Source organism: Salminus brasiliensis, chromosome 19 (assembly GCF_030463535.1).
Source record: "Salminus brasiliensis chromosome 19, fSalBra1.hap2, whole genome shotgun sequence".
NCBI lineage: Eukaryota > Metazoa > Chordata > Actinopteri > Characiformes > Bryconidae > Salminus > Salminus brasiliensis.
Genome location: NC_132896.1, coordinates 1,812,807 through 1,833,476, shown reverse-complemented (window position 1 = coordinate 1,833,476; position 20,670 = coordinate 1,812,807). Strand labels below are relative to the sequence as shown.

General features: G+C 43.7%; 1 protein-coding gene across 5 annotated transcripts in view; it reads left to right on the top strand.

Annotated features, from left to right (window-relative positions):
* Nucleotides 1-20,670, top strand: part of ntrk3a (neurotrophic tyrosine kinase, receptor, type 3a) — a 290,365-nt gene that overhangs the window by 211,557 nt on the left and 58,138 nt on the right. For all 5 annotated transcript variants that reach the window (XM_072663005.1, XM_072663007.1, XM_072663006.1 and 2 more), the window contains one exon: nucleotides 6,555-6,743. In XM_072663005.1, the coding sequence (XP_072519106.1) occupies nucleotides 6,555-6,743 (189 nt within the window). The remainder of the gene's footprint in view (nucleotides 1-6,554; nucleotides 6,744-20,670) is intronic.

Sequence of the window (20,670 nt, the reverse complement as noted above, 5' to 3'; positions counted from 1 at the left end):
ATGGAGCTGTTTAAGATCAGATAAAGGCGACGTTCTTCACTGAAGACTTTCAAATGGTTTCAAATTCCAGATATTGCTGTTTGTTGCCTGATGACCGGAATGATTAGGATGTGGAATGCAGCCATAATTTCTAATAAATGCCAGTTTTCACTGCGGTTTTGCTGTTTCAGGCCTGTAATTATTTTTACTGAAAGTCTGTCAAAGTTCATAGTGAAAAACTTTAGTTATTGCAAATGGAAAAGGTCCACTATCCATAAAGACGGCCATTGAAATTGATGCAAACCTAAATAGAATAACACTTGATGCCATACACCTAACAGAAAGCCTTCTTCCCTGGTCGGTGAGACAGTTACTCCAACAAAAGTAGAATATACTCTTTTAAGATTTTTAAGATTTCTGAAAAAACAATGAATGAGCAAGTGTCCCAAAACTTTTGTCCATTTACTGTATGTGTTTTCTTTTACTCATTGGTAATATTGTTTGTTAAGAAACACAAATTAGGTTAATTTAAAATGAATAAATAAATCATCAATTCAGCTTTTTAATCATAACATCTATTAGAACATGAGGTCCGCTGTGTGATAATCATTAATAATTACTTTACTGGTTGTAATAAAATCCAATATACATTTAGTTACCACCCTATTATGCAAATTGTTGAGTATAAAAGTTTACATGCATTACATTTACATAATTGCGTAATTATTGTGTATTTGGCAGCACTTTGATCAACGTGAGTTCTAGATAGTGGTACATGTACTGCTTTATGTGAGTTTATTAAGTTAATTAGTTTAATTAGTCAATTAGAAGCACAAAAAAGGATTCAACTAGCACCTCTCCAGCTTGCATGTTCTGTAATGGTCAGTTCAGGTTTAAACAGCTCGAAACAGTCTGCATAACGGGGTAATAACAAGTGTTTATTGTGCATAATTACAAATAATAATGGAATTATTAATCACATCTCCATTTTTTTTACCGTCAAGGCTTTTAAATAATAAAAAGGACAAATTCAGGCTTTACTGAACAAAGAATACGGCCGAAGACCCCATTTGTTTGGTAAAATCAAGTGTTGTAGTGAGTGGCTGTTTCCAAACTTTTGAGCAGGACTGTAAAAGTATGTGTGTGTGTGAGTGTGTTTATTATTCTGTATACAGAACAAACACATTGAACGGGTTGTATAAGTGTGTAAGGGCCCATTAAGGCTTCTCGTTCCTGCCGGATTCGGCCGGTCCTCCCGCAGTGACACTCCACTGAGCTCACTGAAGTGTGGCTCTGTTTGCTCGGCCGGCAACGTGTGGGACGTTTCCATAGCAATCAGATTTGTTTGGACAGCAGGCAGCGGATCGTCAGTTCTCAGTTCTGGACGCTCCAGTGAGACGTCCGAGTCCACATACACACACTTCAGCCGTACTGTTCGGTCAACACTTGGGGAAGTGCTGTGTGTATTGTTTTTCAAGCTGAGTGGGGGGGGGAGGCGGGCGGTGCTGAACTGAATTAAGCTGAATGAGCGGGGCTAAACTGATGCAGGATTGTGAGAGGCTGAATGGATGTGACTAAGCTGTTGCAGGTTGAATGGGCGGGTCTAATATTCCGTAGAGTGAATGGGTGGAGCTAAACTGTTGTAGGCTAAATGCACATGTCTAATATGCCGTAGAGTGAATGGGTGGAGCTAAACTGCTGTAGGCCAAATATGCGGGTCTAATATGCCGTAAAGTGAATGGGTGGAGCTAAACTGCTGTAGGCCAAATATGCGGCTCTAATATGCCGTAAAGTGAATGGGTGGAGCTAAACTGCTATAGGCTGAATGTGCGGGTCTAATATGCCGTAAAGTGAATGGGTGGAGCTAAACTGCTGTAGGCCAAATATGCGGGTCTAATATGCCGTAAAGTGAATGGGTGGAGCTAAACTGCTGTAGGCTGAATGTGCGGGTCTAATATGCCGTAAAGTGAATGGGTGGAGCTAAACTGCTGTAGGCTGAATATGCGGGTCTAATATGCCGTAAAGTGAATGGGTGGAGCTAAACTGCTGTAGGCCAAATATGCGGGTCTAATATGCCGTAAAGTGAATGGGTGGAGCTAAACTGCTGTAGGCCAAATATGCGGGTCTAATATGCCGTAAAGTGAATGGGTGGAGCTAAACTGCTGTAGGCTGAATGTGCGGGTCTAATATGCCGTAAAGTGAATGGGTGGAGCTAAACTGCTGTAGGCTGAATGGGCGGGTCTAATATGCCGTAGAGTTAATGGGTGGAGCTAAACTGCTGTAGGCTGAATGGGCGGGTCTAATATGCCGTAAAGTGAATGGGTGGAGCTAAACTGCTGTAGGCTGAATGGGCGATCTAATATGCCGTAAAGTGAATGGGTGGAGCTAAACTGCTGTAGGCTGAATGTGCGGGTCTAATATGCCGTAGAGTTAATGGGTGGAGCTAAACTGCTGTAGGCTGAATGGGTGGGTCTAATATGCCGTAAAGTGAATGGGTGGAGCTAAACTGCTGTAGGCTGAATGGGCGGGTCTAATATGCCGTAGAGTTAGTGGGTGGAGCTAAACTGCTGTAGGCTGAATGGGCGGGTCTAATATGCCGTAGAGTGAATGGGTGGAGCTAAACTGCTGTAGGCTGAATGGGCGGGTCTAATATGCCGTAGAGTGAATGGGTGGAGCTAAACTGCTGTAGGCTGAATTGGCCGGCCTGAATTGCTCATTCTCATTTGCAGTAATGTGGAGTGTTCTAGACGACTGGACGATTTTATAAACAAGCCAGCCAATCACTGCAGAGCTCATTTACATATATCAGTGTAAAAAAAAAATTATGGTTAATTCCAGGATAACGGACAGCTGCTGATTTTCCGTTGCAGATGGTTGCTGTGGATCGTCTGTCTGCTGTAGATGTAGCATTTCCTGCATTGTGCTTCAGTTTCCTGTTTTCTGATGGCGGCTTCTGTTTACGCCTGGTGAAGTGATGTGATTGAAGCCGCTCACATCTTAACACTCCACTTGAGACGCACTACAACACGGCTGCATTTCAGCCTCCGCTACCCTGAACGGCACCGAGGAGATGAATCCATATTTATAATCGTATTATAAAACACAGGGGAACAACACTCTTTAGGCAAAGGCCTTTTTTAAAAAAGCATATCAGAGTGTGTGTGTGTGTGTGTGTGTGTGTGTGTGTGTGTTTTACAATCTATTGGTTGCTAATCCTTATCGTAAGGTTGTTCTCTACAACACTCATAAACATAGACTACAGAAGACTACGATATGCAAATGAGTGCATGCAACAAGATTCATAGACACCTATCCTGTTATTAGATGGAGTGGTTATTGATATGAGTACTCAGGAACCCCATAGCAACCACCAGGGATACCATAGCAATGGCTCAGCAACAGCTTAGCAACTGCTTGGACCTGCATGTCAGCCACTGATGACTCCCACGGCACTTGCAACACTTGCAACAGCATGTCCACTGCCAGTGACCCCCACAGCAACCACCTGGCATAACACAGCAACAGCATAGCAACCACTTAGAGCAGGGGGTCAGTCATCGATGACCCCCACAGCAACCACTTGGCATAACACAGCAACAGCATTGCAACCACTTGGAGCAGGGGGTCCGCCACCGATGACCCCCACAGCAACCCCCTCAGAAGCCATAGCAACAGTGTTACCACCACTTAGACCAGCATGTCAGGCACCGATGACCCCAGCAGCAACCACCTGGTATAACACAGCAACAGCATAGCAACACTTCAACCAGGATGTCAGTCACTGATGACTCCCACAGCAACCACCTGGGAAACCATAGCAACAGTGTTACAACCACTTGGACCAGCATGTCAGTCACCAATGACTCCCATTGCAACCATCAAGGATTTCATAGAAATCATTTAGCAACAGTGTTACAACCACTTGGACCAGCATGTCAGTCACCGATGACCCCCACAGCAACCACCTGAGAAGCCATAGCAACAGTGTTACAACCACTTGGACCAGCATGTCAGTCACCGATGACCCCCACAGCAACCACCTGAGAAGCCATAGCAACAGTGTTACAACCACTTCAATCAGCATGTCAGTCACTGATGGCCCCCACAGCAACCACCTGGCATAACACAACAACACCATAGCAACCACTTCGAATAGCATGCCCGTCACTAATGATCCCCACAGCTACCACCTCGAAAGCCATAGCAACAGTGTTACAACCACTTTGACCAGCATGTCAGTCACAGATGACCCCCACAGCAATCACCTAGCATAACACAGCAACACCATAGCAACCACTTTGAACAGTATAGTGATTTACAGTAATCCACTGCATTCCTTAAATCCTTTAAAAACTTCTTACCAAATTTCTTGTTGTACCCCTGCCTACTTCATGTGAATCACAGCATGGTTTTATTGCTTCACCAGTTTGTGTGTGTGTGTGTATGTGTGTGTATGTGTGTGTGTGTGTGTGTGTGTATGTGTGTGTGTATGTGTGTGTGTGTGTGTGTGTGCTGATAGCTGAGAACTGTCTTCTTTTCTCCTCGTTTTGAAACTGATCCTGGCAGCTTGCTCGGGGGGGAGTGTGTGTTTTGCGAGGTGTGTGTGAAGGCTGCCCTCCGCTCTCTGGCCCCTGCAGGCCGGTGTGTGTGTGTGGTTGTTGCAGACTTTCACTCATGCGGCGTGACCTCTGCTTTCCCAAAGCTGCTGTGTGTAAACACTGACTGACCCTTTCGCTTCTGTGCCGTCGTGACTTCACTAGCGGAGCGCGTAACTTCATGAGCTGGACGACTGTAAGGCGTTAGAACCTTTTCTGACACACTGGACTCTCCTACATCATTCTGGACTGGTCCAAACGGATCAGAATCAGCTACAATCCCCACAGCAACCATTTAGAATACTATGGCAACCGCTTAGCAACAGCGTTGCAATAAACAATTGAAACAATATAGCAACCGACAAACAGCCATACCATAGCAACTGCTTGGCAACTCTATAACAACCACCTGGGATACCATAACAGTCACTTGGAACAGCATAGCAACTTACAAGCATCCTTATTACAGCCACCTGGGATACCACAGCAACAGTTTATTAACTGCATAGTAAACACTTGGAACACCATGAGAAAGATCTGTCAGCTCTATACCAACCACCTAGCAATCATCATCCAACTCCATAGCAACCATCTGGGATACCATAGCAAACACCTAGCAAAATCAGGACAGGACAACCACCTGGCATAGCATAGCAACTGCACAGCAACAGCATATTATCAACCACTTGGAACAGAATACCAACTGCCAAGGAAACCCCATAGCAACCACCTGTGATACAATGGCAACTTCTTAGCAACAGTAGAGCAACCACTTTGGATACCAAAGTAAACTCCTAGCAACCACATAACAACCACCTGTGGTAACATGACAGCTGCTTTCCAACAGCATATTAGCAACCACTTCAAAAGGTATAGCAACTGCTGTCCAACAGTCCAACAATCGCCTGGGATACTTTTGCAACTGCTTAGGGACAGCATAGCAACTACCAAAAAACCCCATAGCAACCACTTGCGATATAATATACTGTTGAAATGCTTATCAGCTTCATAGCAACCATCTAGCAACTTCATAACAACCACCTACAACACCCTTTTCTTCAGTAACAACAACAATACTACTACTACTAATAATAATAATAATACCATTATTATTATAATTGTTATTGTTTTTATAGACTATAATATATATATATATATATATATATATATATATATATATATATATATATATATATAATGTTTATTATATATTAGCATTTTTTATGCCAAATTATGAATACTATATAATTAAAAATGAAATGATATAATGACCTATGATAGCTGAATAGCTGATTGGCATTGATGTTTTTTATATTTACCCAGATATGCATGAGTGAGGGTCTCATTTGGGCTCATGTGGCAGGTTCGTACACACTGACTAAATACGTCTAGTTTGTGCACCTGTTTCTAGCTTTGCATATCAGCCCCAGAGTCTGTTAATAGTCCATGTGATTGCTGAAAACCAGGTTCAGGTGTGTGTGTGTGAGTGTGTGTGTGTTTGGAAGGCACAGCCTGTGATTAGTAGTCCAGGGATGCTGAACGGGGATCGGTGTTCCCGGAGGGGGGGCGTGACATTGAGTCAATGAATGTGTTTCTGCCTTCTTTCATTATTTATGTTTTAGGCATACACTGAGGCTGTACGGACTCACCTCGCCACAGAGAGAGGGCGTCTGTGCAGGCTGGGAGCATTCTGAGCTGGACGCTCTGAGTCTGGGTGGTAGGAATAGTGTGCTGAAAGGCCAGCCGGAAGCTCAGAGATAATTCATATTCCAGCAAATGAGCCTGGCTGCTCATCGCTCTCAGATATATTAATAAATTAGGAATGCTGCGGCTCATCTGTTTATTCTGCATGCTATTTTGATTAAAATTGCAGCTGTGATGTTTGGGTAATGACGTTCCTTTGTGTGCGCAGACAGAATCTGCCTGATGGCTGTCTCTGTAACTCTCTCTCTCTCTCTCTCTCTCCTTCTCTATCTGCAGGTCCTGTTGCTGTTATCAGTGGTGAAGAAGACTCTGCCAGTCCGCTCCATCACGTCAATCATGGTATTATAACCCCCTGTACCCTGGACGCTGGACCGGACGCTGTGGTGATTGGCATGACCCGTATTCCAGTGATAGAGAATCCTCAGTACTTCCGGCATGGGCACAACTGCAGCAAGCCTTCTACATGTGAGTACCTTACCTTGGAAATTCATTTCTTACATTTCGGTCAAATTTATCTTATGTACGGTCAGTGTTTTAGCCCCTCCCCCAGTGACTGTATAGATCATATATATCACAAATAGAGTCATCAGTTCAGCTCCTCTCCGAGTGATTGTACAGGTCCTATATATCATATATAGAGTCAGTGATTCAGCTCCTCACCCAGTGATTGAATAGATCACATATATCATATATATACAGTCAGCTCCTCCCCCAATGATTGAATAGGTCATATATCATATATAGAGTCAGTGATTCAGCTCCTCCCCCAGTGATTGAATAGATCATATATATTATATATACAGTCAGCTCCTCCCCCAATGATTGTATTGGTCATATATCATATATAGCATCAGCGGTTCAGCTCCTCCCCTAGTGATTGTATAGATCATATATCTTATATAGAGTCAGTGATTTAGCTCCTTCCCCAATGATTGTATAGGTCCTATATATCATATATAGAGTCAGTGATTCAGCTCCTCCCCTAATGATTGTATAGGTCATATATCATATTTAGCGTCAATGGTTCAGCTCCTCCCCCAGTGACTGTATAGATCATATATATTATATATACAGTCAGCAGTTCAGCTCCTCCCCCAACAATTGTATAGATCATATATAGCATACATACAGTCAGCAGTTCAGCTCCACCACTCTTGACTAGGGTTAGCCTCTCGCTCTCGCTCATACAGCTCGTGGATTCTTGTTACAGTAGAGGCTCTCGAGGGGAACCAGAGCTACATTCTGCTGCTGCTGTTGTTGTTTTGCTGGTTGAATCATCCACAGAATTATTCAGAATGAACATCTCCTGCGTCTCATGGTCTCAGTAAATACACTGGCAGAGCTGACTAACTCATGGATCCACATGAGCACCAGATAAGCAGAATCAAGGAGAGGACGTTTCAGTAAAGTATTCGGACGCAGTCGTCCGTCAGCAGTTCGCTCCAGTAGCCTGAGCGCCACAATAAACCTTATTTCTATACCAACTGACCCCGAAACTAACATATTTACTGGCCGAGACAGTATTTCAGTTCTACACTTACTGTTTAAAACGAACTCTGAGAGAAAGAGAGAGAGAGAGAGAGAGAGAGAGACATCCTTACTGCTGCTACTGCTTAACTATGATCCTCTCTTGACTAGCTTTTGCCAGTCTCTCCAGTTTTCCCCCCTCGAGTCCTTGCAAATGGAAGCCAATCCATTATTGTCTGAGGCGCTCGGCAGGTTTTTAAAAAGCTTGTGAAAAGCCCCATGACTTCCAGCCCTGAACGACAGCGCCGTTCTGCCATTCGCCAGGATTTGTGGCTTCTCTGTCCTTGTCAAATATTCCTTTTTTTTTCATTTTTTCTGTACAGTGCACTTAGCAGAGTTCATAAATCTCCCTCTCCGCCTTGTCCCGTTTGAGAGACTCCCTTAGTTTTAGGGCACCTGTGACGGCGCTGTCTTGTTTTGAGGGAGCGAAATGAAGTTGCATGAAAATGTAGGTCAGCGGAGGATCCACCGGCGTGGCTCTGAGCGTTCACAGAGGAAAACAGCAGTGAGGAAGAGAGATGGGAGGAAGAGGAGGGGAAGAAAGAGGCAAGAGACTCAAACAAAGATGCAGATGTATTCACATACATGTACAAACTACCCCAACTCAGGCTACATCCATGATGACAAAATACACTACATGGACAAAAGTATTGGGTAACTTTCTTCTATAATCAAGGCCATTAAAAAGAGCTGGTCCTGCTTCTGTTGGAGTAACTGTCTCTACTGTCCAGAGAAGAAGGATTTCTACTAGATTTTGGAGGAGGAGCATTGCTGTGAGAATTTGATTGCATTCAATGGCAAGAGTTTTAGTGAGGTCAGGGTGTTGGATAAAAACACATAATCTAAAGATATTTGTTATGTTCAAATTCTGTTCTGACAAAACTGGAGATACCGTTTTTCCTCCAGCAGTGACAATGTACACTGATCAGCCACAACATTAGTAATATTGAGTAGCTCCCTCTTGTGCTGCCACAACAGATCTGACAGATCCTCATTTAAGGCATGAACTGCCCAAGATGTCAGAAGGTGTCCTGTTGAATCTGGTACCAAGACTAACGTTAGCAGCAGATCCTTTAAGTTCTGTAAGTTGTGAGGTGGGCGGAGCCTCCATGAGGATCAATGAGCCCTAGACACCCATGACCCTGTCGCTGGTTCACCGGTTGTCGTTCCTTGGGACACTTTTGGTAGGTACTGACCGAATGTTAGGGAACACCCAGCAAGACCTGCTTGCTGATGTTTTGGAGATGTTCTGACCCGGTCATTGTCTAGAACATTACCTTCATCCCCTTCAAGAACTGACTGTTCACTCGCTGCCTAATATGTAGATCCACCCCTTTACCCCTTCACCTGTCAGTAGTTTTAATGTTATGGCACATCGGTGTGTATATACATACACAGGCATCACGGACCCTGGTGTTTCTAACCACTCTCTAGTGGTGTGTAACTGTGTGATTAAAGGGCTGGGACCTGATTTTGTTAATGTTCAGCTACAGATATACAGATAACGCAGAAAAACAAGGTTCCTGCAGAGTAAAAGGTAATCATTGAGGCTGAGGAACACCAGCGTGTCTGTGGAGGTCTCTGACTGACAAGACTAATGAGCTTTCTATTATTTTCCATGCAGGCTCGATCCAGCCCTAATCTGAGTATTATCTGTCTTTAGGATTTTACAGTATTGCTTGGTTGGCAGGCCTTCATTCCCTGAAGGTAGCTTCTCATGACTTTCAGTGGTGTGTGTAGACCTGACAGTGTGTATTCTTGCCCACCACCATGCGCATATGCATCGCCTGCTTCCACTTCATCTATCTGGGTTAGGGGACGTAATAAAGAGCAGGCTTCGTCACATCTACACTATGTGGACAAAAGTATTTGGACAGCGGCTCATTTGTTGTTTCTTCTGAAATCAAGGGTATTAAAAAGAGTTGATCCTGCGTTTGTTGGGATATCTGTCTCTACTGTCCAGGGAAGAAGGTTTTCCATTAGATTTTGGAGGAGCATTGCTCCAAAAGTTGAATGGAGCTCCACCACCATCATTCCAGAGAACACAGCTCCTCCACTGCTCCACAGCTCAAGGCTGGGGGGCTTTATACCCCCTTTAGCCCACACTTGCCAATAGATTCATCGTGTTTATCTACCATAGAGTCCTATTCTATTGGCAGTACTTCTCTACAGGGACTAGACAAGCTGTGCGTCGGCTCTGTCAGGAAAGGATGCAACCTAAAATAGCTGAATACATTCATTAGAAGGAGTGTCCACAAACATTTGGACAGGCAATGAAGTGCATGTGTTTGGGCTTTCTTCCCAAGCTTCATAATGAGAATAACCGAGCCTGAGAATCTGTAGGACATGCTAATGTTCCTAAGTCTCCTCGCCCTTGGGACTCTATAACTCTTTTACTGCTAACGAATTAGCGCTGCTTTTATTCTTCCAAAAGAGACGTTTATTGATCGGAGCCGAGCTTTGATCTGAACCATGCATTTTCCCAACAGCTCAGATCTGTTGCTGGAAAAAGAAGAACGAGGAGAAGGATGAGAAGACGCGAAAACTGGCCTTGTCGTCGAGTGCTGGTGTGCTAGCCGTGTGAAACATGCTAATATCCTATTAGAAACACGGGAATCAGAAGCGCCTCTGACCAGAGGTCTTTCTGAGACATCATTAATTGTTCACATCTCCTCAACGCCGGAGAAGGAAAAGGAAGGGAGGATAGAGATGAGAAACAACAGAGCTGCAGGCAAACAAAGCCAATATCCGCTGTTCCGCAGAGCTGATACGCAATCAAACAGTGGCTGGTGGCTACGGTGAAGCACAAGGGCGGCTTGCAAAGCGTCTGGATTAGTCATTTTGCACCAGAGAGAGAGAGAGAGAGAGAGAGAAAGGGACTGGTGGGAGAGGAATGGGAAACAGCAGGTCACGACTCAAAGTTTAGCAGCCTCCTCTTGGCCTGGTGTTCTTCTGAAGCAGCAGGCTGTTGGGTCTCAGTGAATGAGGGATGAAGGTGTGAACCGACACCTGGAGATAGGCTAATGGCCTTCATGTAGGATTTATGTGGCTTTGTTTTGAACACAAGTAGACGTGTTTTCTGATGAGGAAAAGTGACGCTCCAGTTTTGGAGGACTTGTTGACCAGTTTACGTTTTTGTAAACTTTACAGGAGAATCAAAAAACCTTCTGAGCTTTCAGAAAAACTCTGCTGTGGAAAAAAGGCTGTCGGCTTTTCCGCGGGTGGATGTGTGAGATGCGGCCGATGCTCTTATCCTTTTAGAAGTGCCACTAAAAATATAGGTAGTGTAAGAGTTAAGGGTTGAGGGAGGGGTTAGTAGTTTTGGGCTAAGGTTAGAGTTTAGGGTTAGGTTTTGGGGTAAGGGTTAAGGCTAAGGTTTTAGGGTTAAGAGAGGGGTTAGTAGTTTTGGGCTAGGGCTAGGGTTAGAGTTTAGGGTTAGGTTTTGGGGTAAGGGTTAAGGCTAGGGTTTTAGGGTTAAAGGAGGGGTTAGTAGTTTTGGGTTAGGCTTTGGGTTTAGGGTTAAGGCTAGGGTTTTAGAGTTAGGCTTTGGGTGTAGGGTTAAGGCTAGGGTTTTACGTTAAGGTAGGGGTTAGTAGTTTTTGGTTAGGGCTAGGGTTAGAGATTAGGTTTAGGGTTAGGCTTTGGGTTTAGGGTTAGGCTTTAGGTTTAGGGTTAAGCCTAGAGTTTTATGGTTAAGGGAGGGGTTGGTAATTTGGGTTAGGGCTAGGGTTAGCGTTTAGGCTTAGGGTTAGGCTTTGGGGTAAGGCTTAAGGCTAGGGTTTTAGGGCTAGGCTTTGGGTTTAGGGTTAAGGCTAGGGTTTTACATTAAGGGAGGGGTTAGTAGTTTTGGGTTAAGGCTAGAGTTAGAGTTTAGGTTTAGGGTTAGGCTTTGGGTTTAGGGGTAGGCTTTGGGTTTAGGGTTAAGCCTAGAGTTTTATGGTTTAGGGAGGGGTTGGTAATTTGGGTTAGGGCTAGGGTTAGAGTTTAGGCTTAGGGTTAGGCTTTGGGGTAAGGCTTAAGGCTAGGGTTTTAGGGTTAGGGTTAAGGGAGGGGTTAGTAGTTTTGGGTTTGGGCTTGGGTTAGAGTTTAGATTCAGGGTAAGTCTTTGGGTTTAGGTTTAAGGCTAGGGTTTTAGGGATAAGGGAGGGGTTAGTAGTTTCGGGTTAGTCTTTGGGTTTAGGGTTAAGGCTAGGAATTTAGGGTAAGGGTTACGAATTAAGGGAGAGGTTAGTTTTGGGTTAGGGCTAGGGTTAGAGTTTAGGTTTAGGGTTAGTCTGGATTTAGGTTTAAGGCTAGGGTTTTAGGGTTAAGGGAGAGGTTTGTAGTCAGGGGTATGAGTAAGGGTTAAAGTTAGGGGTTCAAGTTAAAGGTCAGAGATTAAAGGAAGGGTATAAGCTTTAAGGTTTAGGGTTTAGGATTAGGGTTAGTGTTTAAATGGAGCCGCACTCAGATCGGAGCTGTTTTCCTTCATGAATGTGAGGAACTTCTCTTCTTCATTAGTTTTTGTGTCTGAAAACCCAAGAAATATTTCCTGCGGTGAAATTGCTGTGACTCACTCGAGGCTTTGGGTGGATATTGGCATGGATGTGCTGATTTACCTGATTTGCCTTTCTTGGCATAATTACACATATTACTGAATTCATTACTGAACACATTTAGGACTGTGCATTCAGTGATATCCCATCAGATGAGCAAATTTATCTTCCTCAAATTTAAATCAACACTCGGTTTCATCTTTCCGTGTTTTTATTCCTGTGGTTTGGAGAGGGGAATAGCGTTAAGTGAGGAGAAGTGCTCACTGGGGATCCTGTAGGACTCTAAGTGCACACTGGAGAACGCTCTGAGTAAAGTCTACAGCGCTGGGGATGAGCTATATAACAGTTTTACTGGTACATGGAGTAAAAAAAAAAACTGAGCACACTGAGGAGGGTGAGATACCTCTCCCCAGATAGCTCACTGTTTCAGCGAGAAGAGCTTAGCTTTACTGTCCGATCTTTATTACAGCGCTGCAGCCTTTTCCTCACACCGGCTCAGGTCCTCTGATAAAAGAGGATTTATTTTATTCCGGTCAATCAAAGACGGAGAGGGAGGGAAAACAAAAGGAGAGCGAACACGTGCTTTTCTCATCTGTCTTGACGGAGCACTTTTCTTTCAAAGAACATTAAACAAAGGGTTTTATTTTTTTGGTCCTGCTGCTGCTGGATCAGAGAGGTGGAAAGCAATAAAGATTTATAGACCATTTGCCGCTGTCAGAAAGCAGCGGGCAATTTGCTGTGAAATTTGGGAAGGGAATTGGATTGGATTGGGTTTAAACTGCGATGGCTGATACTTTAATCGTTCCTGTGTTTTAAACGACTCAGAGTTTTGCTCAACACGTGCGTGGCTCGGGAAGGTGTGAGCTCTGAAAAAGGCAACGAGAGCCTTTAAAATGCAGGAGAAGTTCGCAGCCACACTAAAAGCGTCACGTCATTCCCTCCCAGTCCATTTCTCCCAGACACAGTGTTCCGCTCTGTCTGCCCCGAGGCAAAGCCCAGGGCCCGAAGTGCTGCTGGCTGACTTTCCTCCGCAGCCATTTAGCTCCCAGTGATGAGCTGTTTCCTTTAAAGAGCTGACCCGGGTACCGCAGCGGCTCTTCGGTGCATTCTGCTCTTTTCTAGACCCTTTTTTTTTTAACCTGGAAGTACAGCTGCTGATGTGATGTGTCTTAACTTTGTTATTACGCTGTGCCAATGGACCAGGCTTTTCTTATTTATGTATTTATTTATTTATTTATTTATTTATTCTTTTACTGGATGGGCTGAATCATAGCTGGCTTTTAGTTGGAATAGAATAGAACTGTTATTTACATACATGTATTTATAACAGTAATAACAAACACTGTTATTAATAGTAATAACAAAAAGCACATGTTTTAGTAGCTCCACCAAGGGTTCAAATGCCCCAAAACTATAAGTACCAACCAGACTATTAGTAGTTCTATTACTACTGTGATTACTAGTACTATAGCTATGGCTACTTCTACTATTACTACTACTATTAATGCTACTACTTCTTCTATGGCTACTACCACTATGACTATTACTATGACTGCTATGGCTACTACACTGTTAAAAGCTAGTGGTCATAGTTGTCATGGTGGTGGTGGTAGTCATAGTTATAGTAGTAGTAGATGTAGTAGTCATAGTCATAGCAGTGATAGTAGTAGTAGTGGTGGTATAAGTAGCAGTAGTAGCAGTGGTAGAAGGAGTAGTTGTAGTAGAAGTAGTGGTCATAGCAGGAGTTGACAACATTGTTAAACTACATTGTTAAAAGTAGGGGATCCTTGAGGAACTTTTGGAGGTGCTTCAGTTTGAAACTGTGGAGGAACCTCTTAAGGTGCTTTGAGGAACCTTTCTCGAGGCATCTTTCTTCTAAAAACCTTTATTGTGGAAACTTGAGGTTCCTCTACTGTGACAGTGTAGTGTTACTACTTCTTTTACTACAACTACTGCAGCTACTACTACCACCTCCATGGCTACTGTTGCTAATACTTCTACTACATTAAACACTGTCATCAGTATTACTAGGACTTATTCTATGACAATTACTACTAGGACTAATATGACTACTATGATTATCACAACTACTACTATCACTGCTATTACTATGACTATGACTACTATTACTACTACTACTACTACTACTACTACTACTACTGCTATTACTGCTATGACTATGACGACTACTACTACTTCTACTACTACTACTGCTATCACTGCTATGACTATGACTACTTCTACTACTACTTCTACTACTGCTATCACTGCTATGACTATGACGACCACTACTACTACTACTACTACTGCTATCACTGCTATGACTACTACTACTACTACTACTTCTACTACTGCTATCACTGCTATGACTACTACTAATACTACTACTACTACTACTTCTACTACTACTACTGCTATCACTGCTATGACTATGACGATGACTACTACTACTTCTACTTCTACTACCACTACTACTACCACAACTACTACTTCTACCATTGTTACTATTACTACTTACACCACCAATACTACTACTACTACGTCTACCACTACTGCTACTACTTCTACTACTACTATAACTACTACAACTACTCCTTCTACCACTGTTACTACTGCTACTTATACCACCACTACTACTACTGCTATCACTGCTATGACTGTGACTACTACTACTACTTCTACTACTACTACTATAACTACTACAACTACTCCTTCTACCACTGTTACTACTACTACTTATACCACCACTACTACTACTGCTATCACTGCTATGACTATGACTACTACTGCTACTTCTCAAAATACTACTACTTCTATTACTACTACTGCTACTACTTCTACTTCCACTAGTGCTAGTACTATCACTGCTATGACTTTGACTACTACTACTTGTACTAATAGTCTAATTAGTCTTAATAGTAGTCATAGCAGTAGCAGTATTCATAGTAGCAGAAGTAGTAGGCAGGGCCAGCCCAAGCCTTTATTGGGCCCTAAGCAGATTTTCATTTTCACTCATACCACCACCTCAGCACCAGACCCCCTGGTGGCACTGGGGCGCTAAACAGCTACATAATTTGAGTATGCCTTAGACCGGTTCTGGTAGTAGGCATAATAATAACGAATTATCTTATCTTATTATGCCAACTATTTCTACTACTACTAGTGCTATGATTACTATTAAGACTACTACTACTGTGACGGCTACTACTTCTTACTACTTCTTACCACTAGGTTGACTTGGTTGACTTGCATCACACAAATAATTCTTTAGGCCCATTTGTAGCACCTTTTCTGGTTCTGTATACAGTAGAACCATTGTAACAGTAACAGTTGAATGGTACATGGTATACAGGAATACCTGTAGAACCCTTTTGCTACAACCAAGCTGGCAGTTCAGCAGCAGCAGAATCGAACAGTCAGAATCCAGAGCATTTTAATGAGTGGCGGGTATTACTCTGCCTTCACCCTTTCCCCACTTATTACACTGGGAGCTTAGATCAGCACTACCTCTGAGAGAATATTAACACAATATTATCTCTGCTTACACTCGACATTAACATCCGATCAACATGATCCAACCGTGGTAATTGGATCATCATCCAGTCAAGACACAAAGTGTTTACACTCGCCCTTTTCAAATGTAGCTTCTGCATGCAGGTATTGATCGTGTCTCCTGAGTGTAGGGTTCAGGTTATGCAGTGTTTAATGCCTTATAAAACATTTCACAGTCTTGGTGCAGAGCATGGCAGGAAGCATCAACAGCAAAAAAAGTGACTTGCTTCATGAGATAGGTGGCAATGATGATGAAAGTGGGTGGAGCAAATGTGACATTAGACCATGTATGTAGATAACCAGGCCAGGCCAAGTTTTGGAGGTCTTAGTGACTAAAGTGACAGTGTGTGAAACTACCTCCACCATGTTTGGAAGCTGTACTTTAGCCTGGCTAGCTCTCCTTATGAGCTGTAGCAGTATGTGAAACTACCTCCACCATGTTTGGAGGCTACATTTCAGCCTGGCTAGCTCCCCTTATGAGCTGTAACAGTGTATGAAACTACATCCACCATGTTTGGAGGCTGTACTTTAGCCTGGCTAGCTCTCACTGTGAACTGTAGCAGTGTGTGAAACTACATCCACCATGTTTGGAAGCTGTGCTTTAGCCTGGCTAGCTCTCACTGTGAGCTGTAACAGTGTGTGAAACTATATCCACCATGTTTGGAAGCTGTGCTTTAGCCTGGCTAGCTCTCCTTATGAGCTGTAACAGTGTGTGAAACTACCTCCACTATGTTTTTAAGGCTGTATTTCAGCCTGGCTAGCTCTCACTGTGAGCTGTAGCAGTGTGTGAGCTGTAGCAGTGTGTGAAACTACCTCCACCATGTTTGGAAGCTGCACTTTAGCCTGGAACACGAAACAATAACCAAAAAATACATTCTATTAAACCTGTTTAACGCAGGTTACTATTTGCCCTGTGTCACATTATGCCCTACCTTTTCTAAATCCCAACATTTGACACAAATAAAGTAAAAGTTAACATATTAAAGTTTGCCGATAATCCTTTAGTCAGGAGATATGATGTACGGACATGCTCTGGGTTTCAACACCACTGGGGAAAAAAAAAAAAACGTGCAGGAAAGTACTTTAGCCAGAGATCAGAGACAACATGGAGTGCTGCAGCAATGGGGCTGAAGTATGTGTTCTCAAGGGCTTTTTACAAACTTATTCACTGCTAGAAACTCCAATAGAAACCCATCAGCCTTTGAGCTATGTCCCTATTTTCCCCTGTTTTTGCTGCAAGCACAAAGAGCAAGAGGAACGTAGATAGCACTCAGTTCACTCGTTTCTACAGGCGCTTTTCCCCTCATGTCTTTATAGATATATAAATCACACCATGGCCCAAAACCACACGAAGCCGGACTGATGAGGAATAGTCGTCGTTTTGAAAGGCGCCGTGTGTGGTTATTGCCACAGATATCATCATTCACCCTTGCAGTAAATTCAATAACAGCTCCCCAGTAACAAATGTTGCTTAGGGTGGTTAAAACAGCTACATTAATAGATGTCAGCTGCATAATGGCTGTCAATGCTCACTCTATAGCAGTGCCTTCCAATGTGATGCTCTGCTGTCTCTGCTCCACCTGTCTAAACTCCTGAAAATGTGCAGAACACTGTGCATTCACTGGCCACTTTATCAAAAACACCTACATTGTCCTTCCACTCACTGGCCACTTTATCAGAAACACCTACCTTGTGCTTTCTTACTGGCCACTTTATTAGAAACCCTGTTCTCGTGCTTCCACTCACTGGCCACTTTATTAGAAACACCTACCTTGTGCTTTCTTACTGGCCACTTTATAAGAAACACCTCCTTTTTTGCTTCCACTCACTGGACAGTTTATTAGAAATCCTCTTCTTGTGCTTTCTTACTGGCCACTTCATTAGAAACACCTACCCTGTGCTTCCACTTACTAGACACTTTATTAGAAACCCCTTTCCGTGTGCTTCCACTCACTGGCCACTTTATTAGAAACCCCATTTAGTTATAGTTCCACTATACCGCAGAGAGTAGGTTCACCAGCCAAAAGTATCTGGACAGGCTCTGTGGTCATAAACTGGCCTCTTATGAAGGTCTAGATGATAACTAATGCAAACTGTGCATCAACAGACTAGTTACCTTCTCTTACGGAACATCAGCAAGGTGGCGCTACAAGAGAGGAGTTTCTGATAAAGTGGCCATGTGGTGTGATGTGAACGCCTGTGTAAACATCAGAGGCTGCTGTGAGAGTAAGGATGTGACTTCTCAAGAAATTAGAATAAATCTGCTTTATGAGAGAGAGGCGCAGTTTGACAGTTTGTCGTCACCAGAGGCCTGCTTCGCTATTTTTTTCTGAAATGATGATTCATAAATCCTCACCAGAGGCGAAGAGCTGTGAAAGCAGCAGGGCTTTCTTCACTGAAAGGGTGAAATTATGCTTGAAATTAGAGCTGGCAGTAAAGCGCTTCTTCTTTTCTGATATTGAATCTGAAGTATCGGCCGATACCGATCTACCGCCTGAGCTTTATCAGGAGCTGTTTTTAATCCAAGCTCTTCACTTTACTTAATAAATAATCAAACGTTTGCTTTGATGTAGACATTGTTCTGAGTGCAGACTTTTTTGTTTGATCTGTACTAATTAACAGCATTATGATCACAAGACTAAGAGAAAAAGTCTGTGCACCCTTCTTATGCCACAATGTCACAATGGTAACACCCAATCAACCACAATGGCAAATGGTACAATAGCAACCACCTGAAATATCAAAATTAAGTGCCACAGCAGGCAGCCACCTATAAACAACTTAGCAACCACCTGATGTATCATAGCAACCATCAAGAAGGGGCAGTGGTGGCTCAGCGGTTAGAGCGCCGGGATATCGATAACAGGGTTGTGGGTTCGATTCCCGGGCTCGGCAAGCTGCCGCTGTTGGGCCCTTGAGCAAGGCCCTTTACCCTCTCTGCTCCCCGGGCGCTGGAGTTGGCTGCCCACCGCTCTGGGTGTGTGTGTGTACTCACTGCCCCTAACACGTGTGTGTGAGTGTGTGTTCACTACCAGATGGGTTAAATGCGGAGGACACATTTCGCTGTACAGTCCACACTGTACAGTGACAAATACGTGCACCTTTATCCTTTTTTTTTTAAAAAAAAACACACAATCAACTTTCATAGCAGTACCATAGCAACCACCATGAATCTATTGTCAACTTGCATAGCAACAACCTACAAACAACTTAGCAACCACCTGAAGTACCATAGCAACCACCACAAATGCATTGTCAACTTGCATAGCAGCCACCTACAAACAACTTAGCAACCACCTGAAGTGCCATAGCAACCACCACAAATACATTGTCAACTTGCATAGCAGCCACCTAGAAACACCTTAGCAACCAGCTGACGTATCATAGCAGTCACCAAGAAACACATTATCAACTTCCATAGTAGCCACCTAGAAGCAAAATAGCACCCCCCTAAAGTATCATAGCAACCACTTGAAATACAATAGCACCCCATTAGTAACACCTTGGCACAATATCACCCACCTGAAATAACTTAGCAGTATCCTAACAACCACTTGGAACACCTTAGAAATCACCAGGGATAGCATAGCAACTGCATAACAACAACCTAGCAACCATCTGGAGTAGCATAGCATCCACTTAGTCCAGACAGCTTCATCCTGGTGACCACATAGCAACAGCCTAGCAACTGCAAGGAAATGGGAACCATGTAAGCAATGCAACACACTTTCTGCATGTTCTAGGTAATGATGATACAGAACCTAATCAGAATGATTGTACACACACAGGCTGGTGGTATGTTGTACCTGCACCTGCTCAGCTTGTTTTATAGGAATCAAACATTCATACTGTCTTAAGCTTTTCTGACAGTCCCAGAAGGGGGCGCTACAGTACATCCTCTGTTGACAGTATCTTAAATATGCGTAGGGTTATGTGGTTAAATAATGCTCAGGCTTGGTAAACAATCCCATATCATCCCATAATAATCCCCTGTCCTCAGTTCTGTGACGTAGCGCTGCGGTTGGGTGCACATCTACGGATTATTACATCATATGTCAAGATCAATGTAACAGCAGCACTGAGGAATCGGGAGGAACTGCCTCCTTGGTATTTAAGAGCTTAATACTGATCCGACTCTGACATCACAACCAGGCAGACGACACAGGCAGGGGAACCGGGCCATTAGAACGTCTGACTCTCGGTTCCCTTCCATTGATTTGATATTTGCACTTGAATGAGGCACTTTATATCAATAAGGAGAAACCCATATTCTCATCCAGCGCTTTACACTCCAGTCGCTCTACCAGGGATTTCCAGAAGCTGACGGCTCTCTCTCTCTCCGCCGCCATCCCAGCGACAGATGACCTTCTGGAGGAACCGGCAGGAGCTTTAGCTCTGCTGAGAGGGCTGATTGGAGCACACCTTGCGGCCAGGCCCGTCCCATTAGCTACAGGTGTACACCCGGCAGGAAATTAATCCTTATTAGTGAACACGACGGAACAGGACGCAGGACGGATCTGCTGGACCGGTGACAGATTCATATTTCTACCCTGCTCCATTAATCCCCCCGTTTCTGTCTCAGCGCTGCAGAGCTGGATGTCCTGATGAAACTCCAGCTTTATCATCTGTCACTTCGAATTAGGCTGCAGCTTTAGATCTTCATGCGCTGCTCCGAAATTGCTGTGCGCTGATATGGATATGGGGGAAAGCAGATAGAGAGGAATAGGGGAACTTTTGGTTGCTGGTGTAGGGTTTGATTCTCCAGCCAGGCAAGCCCT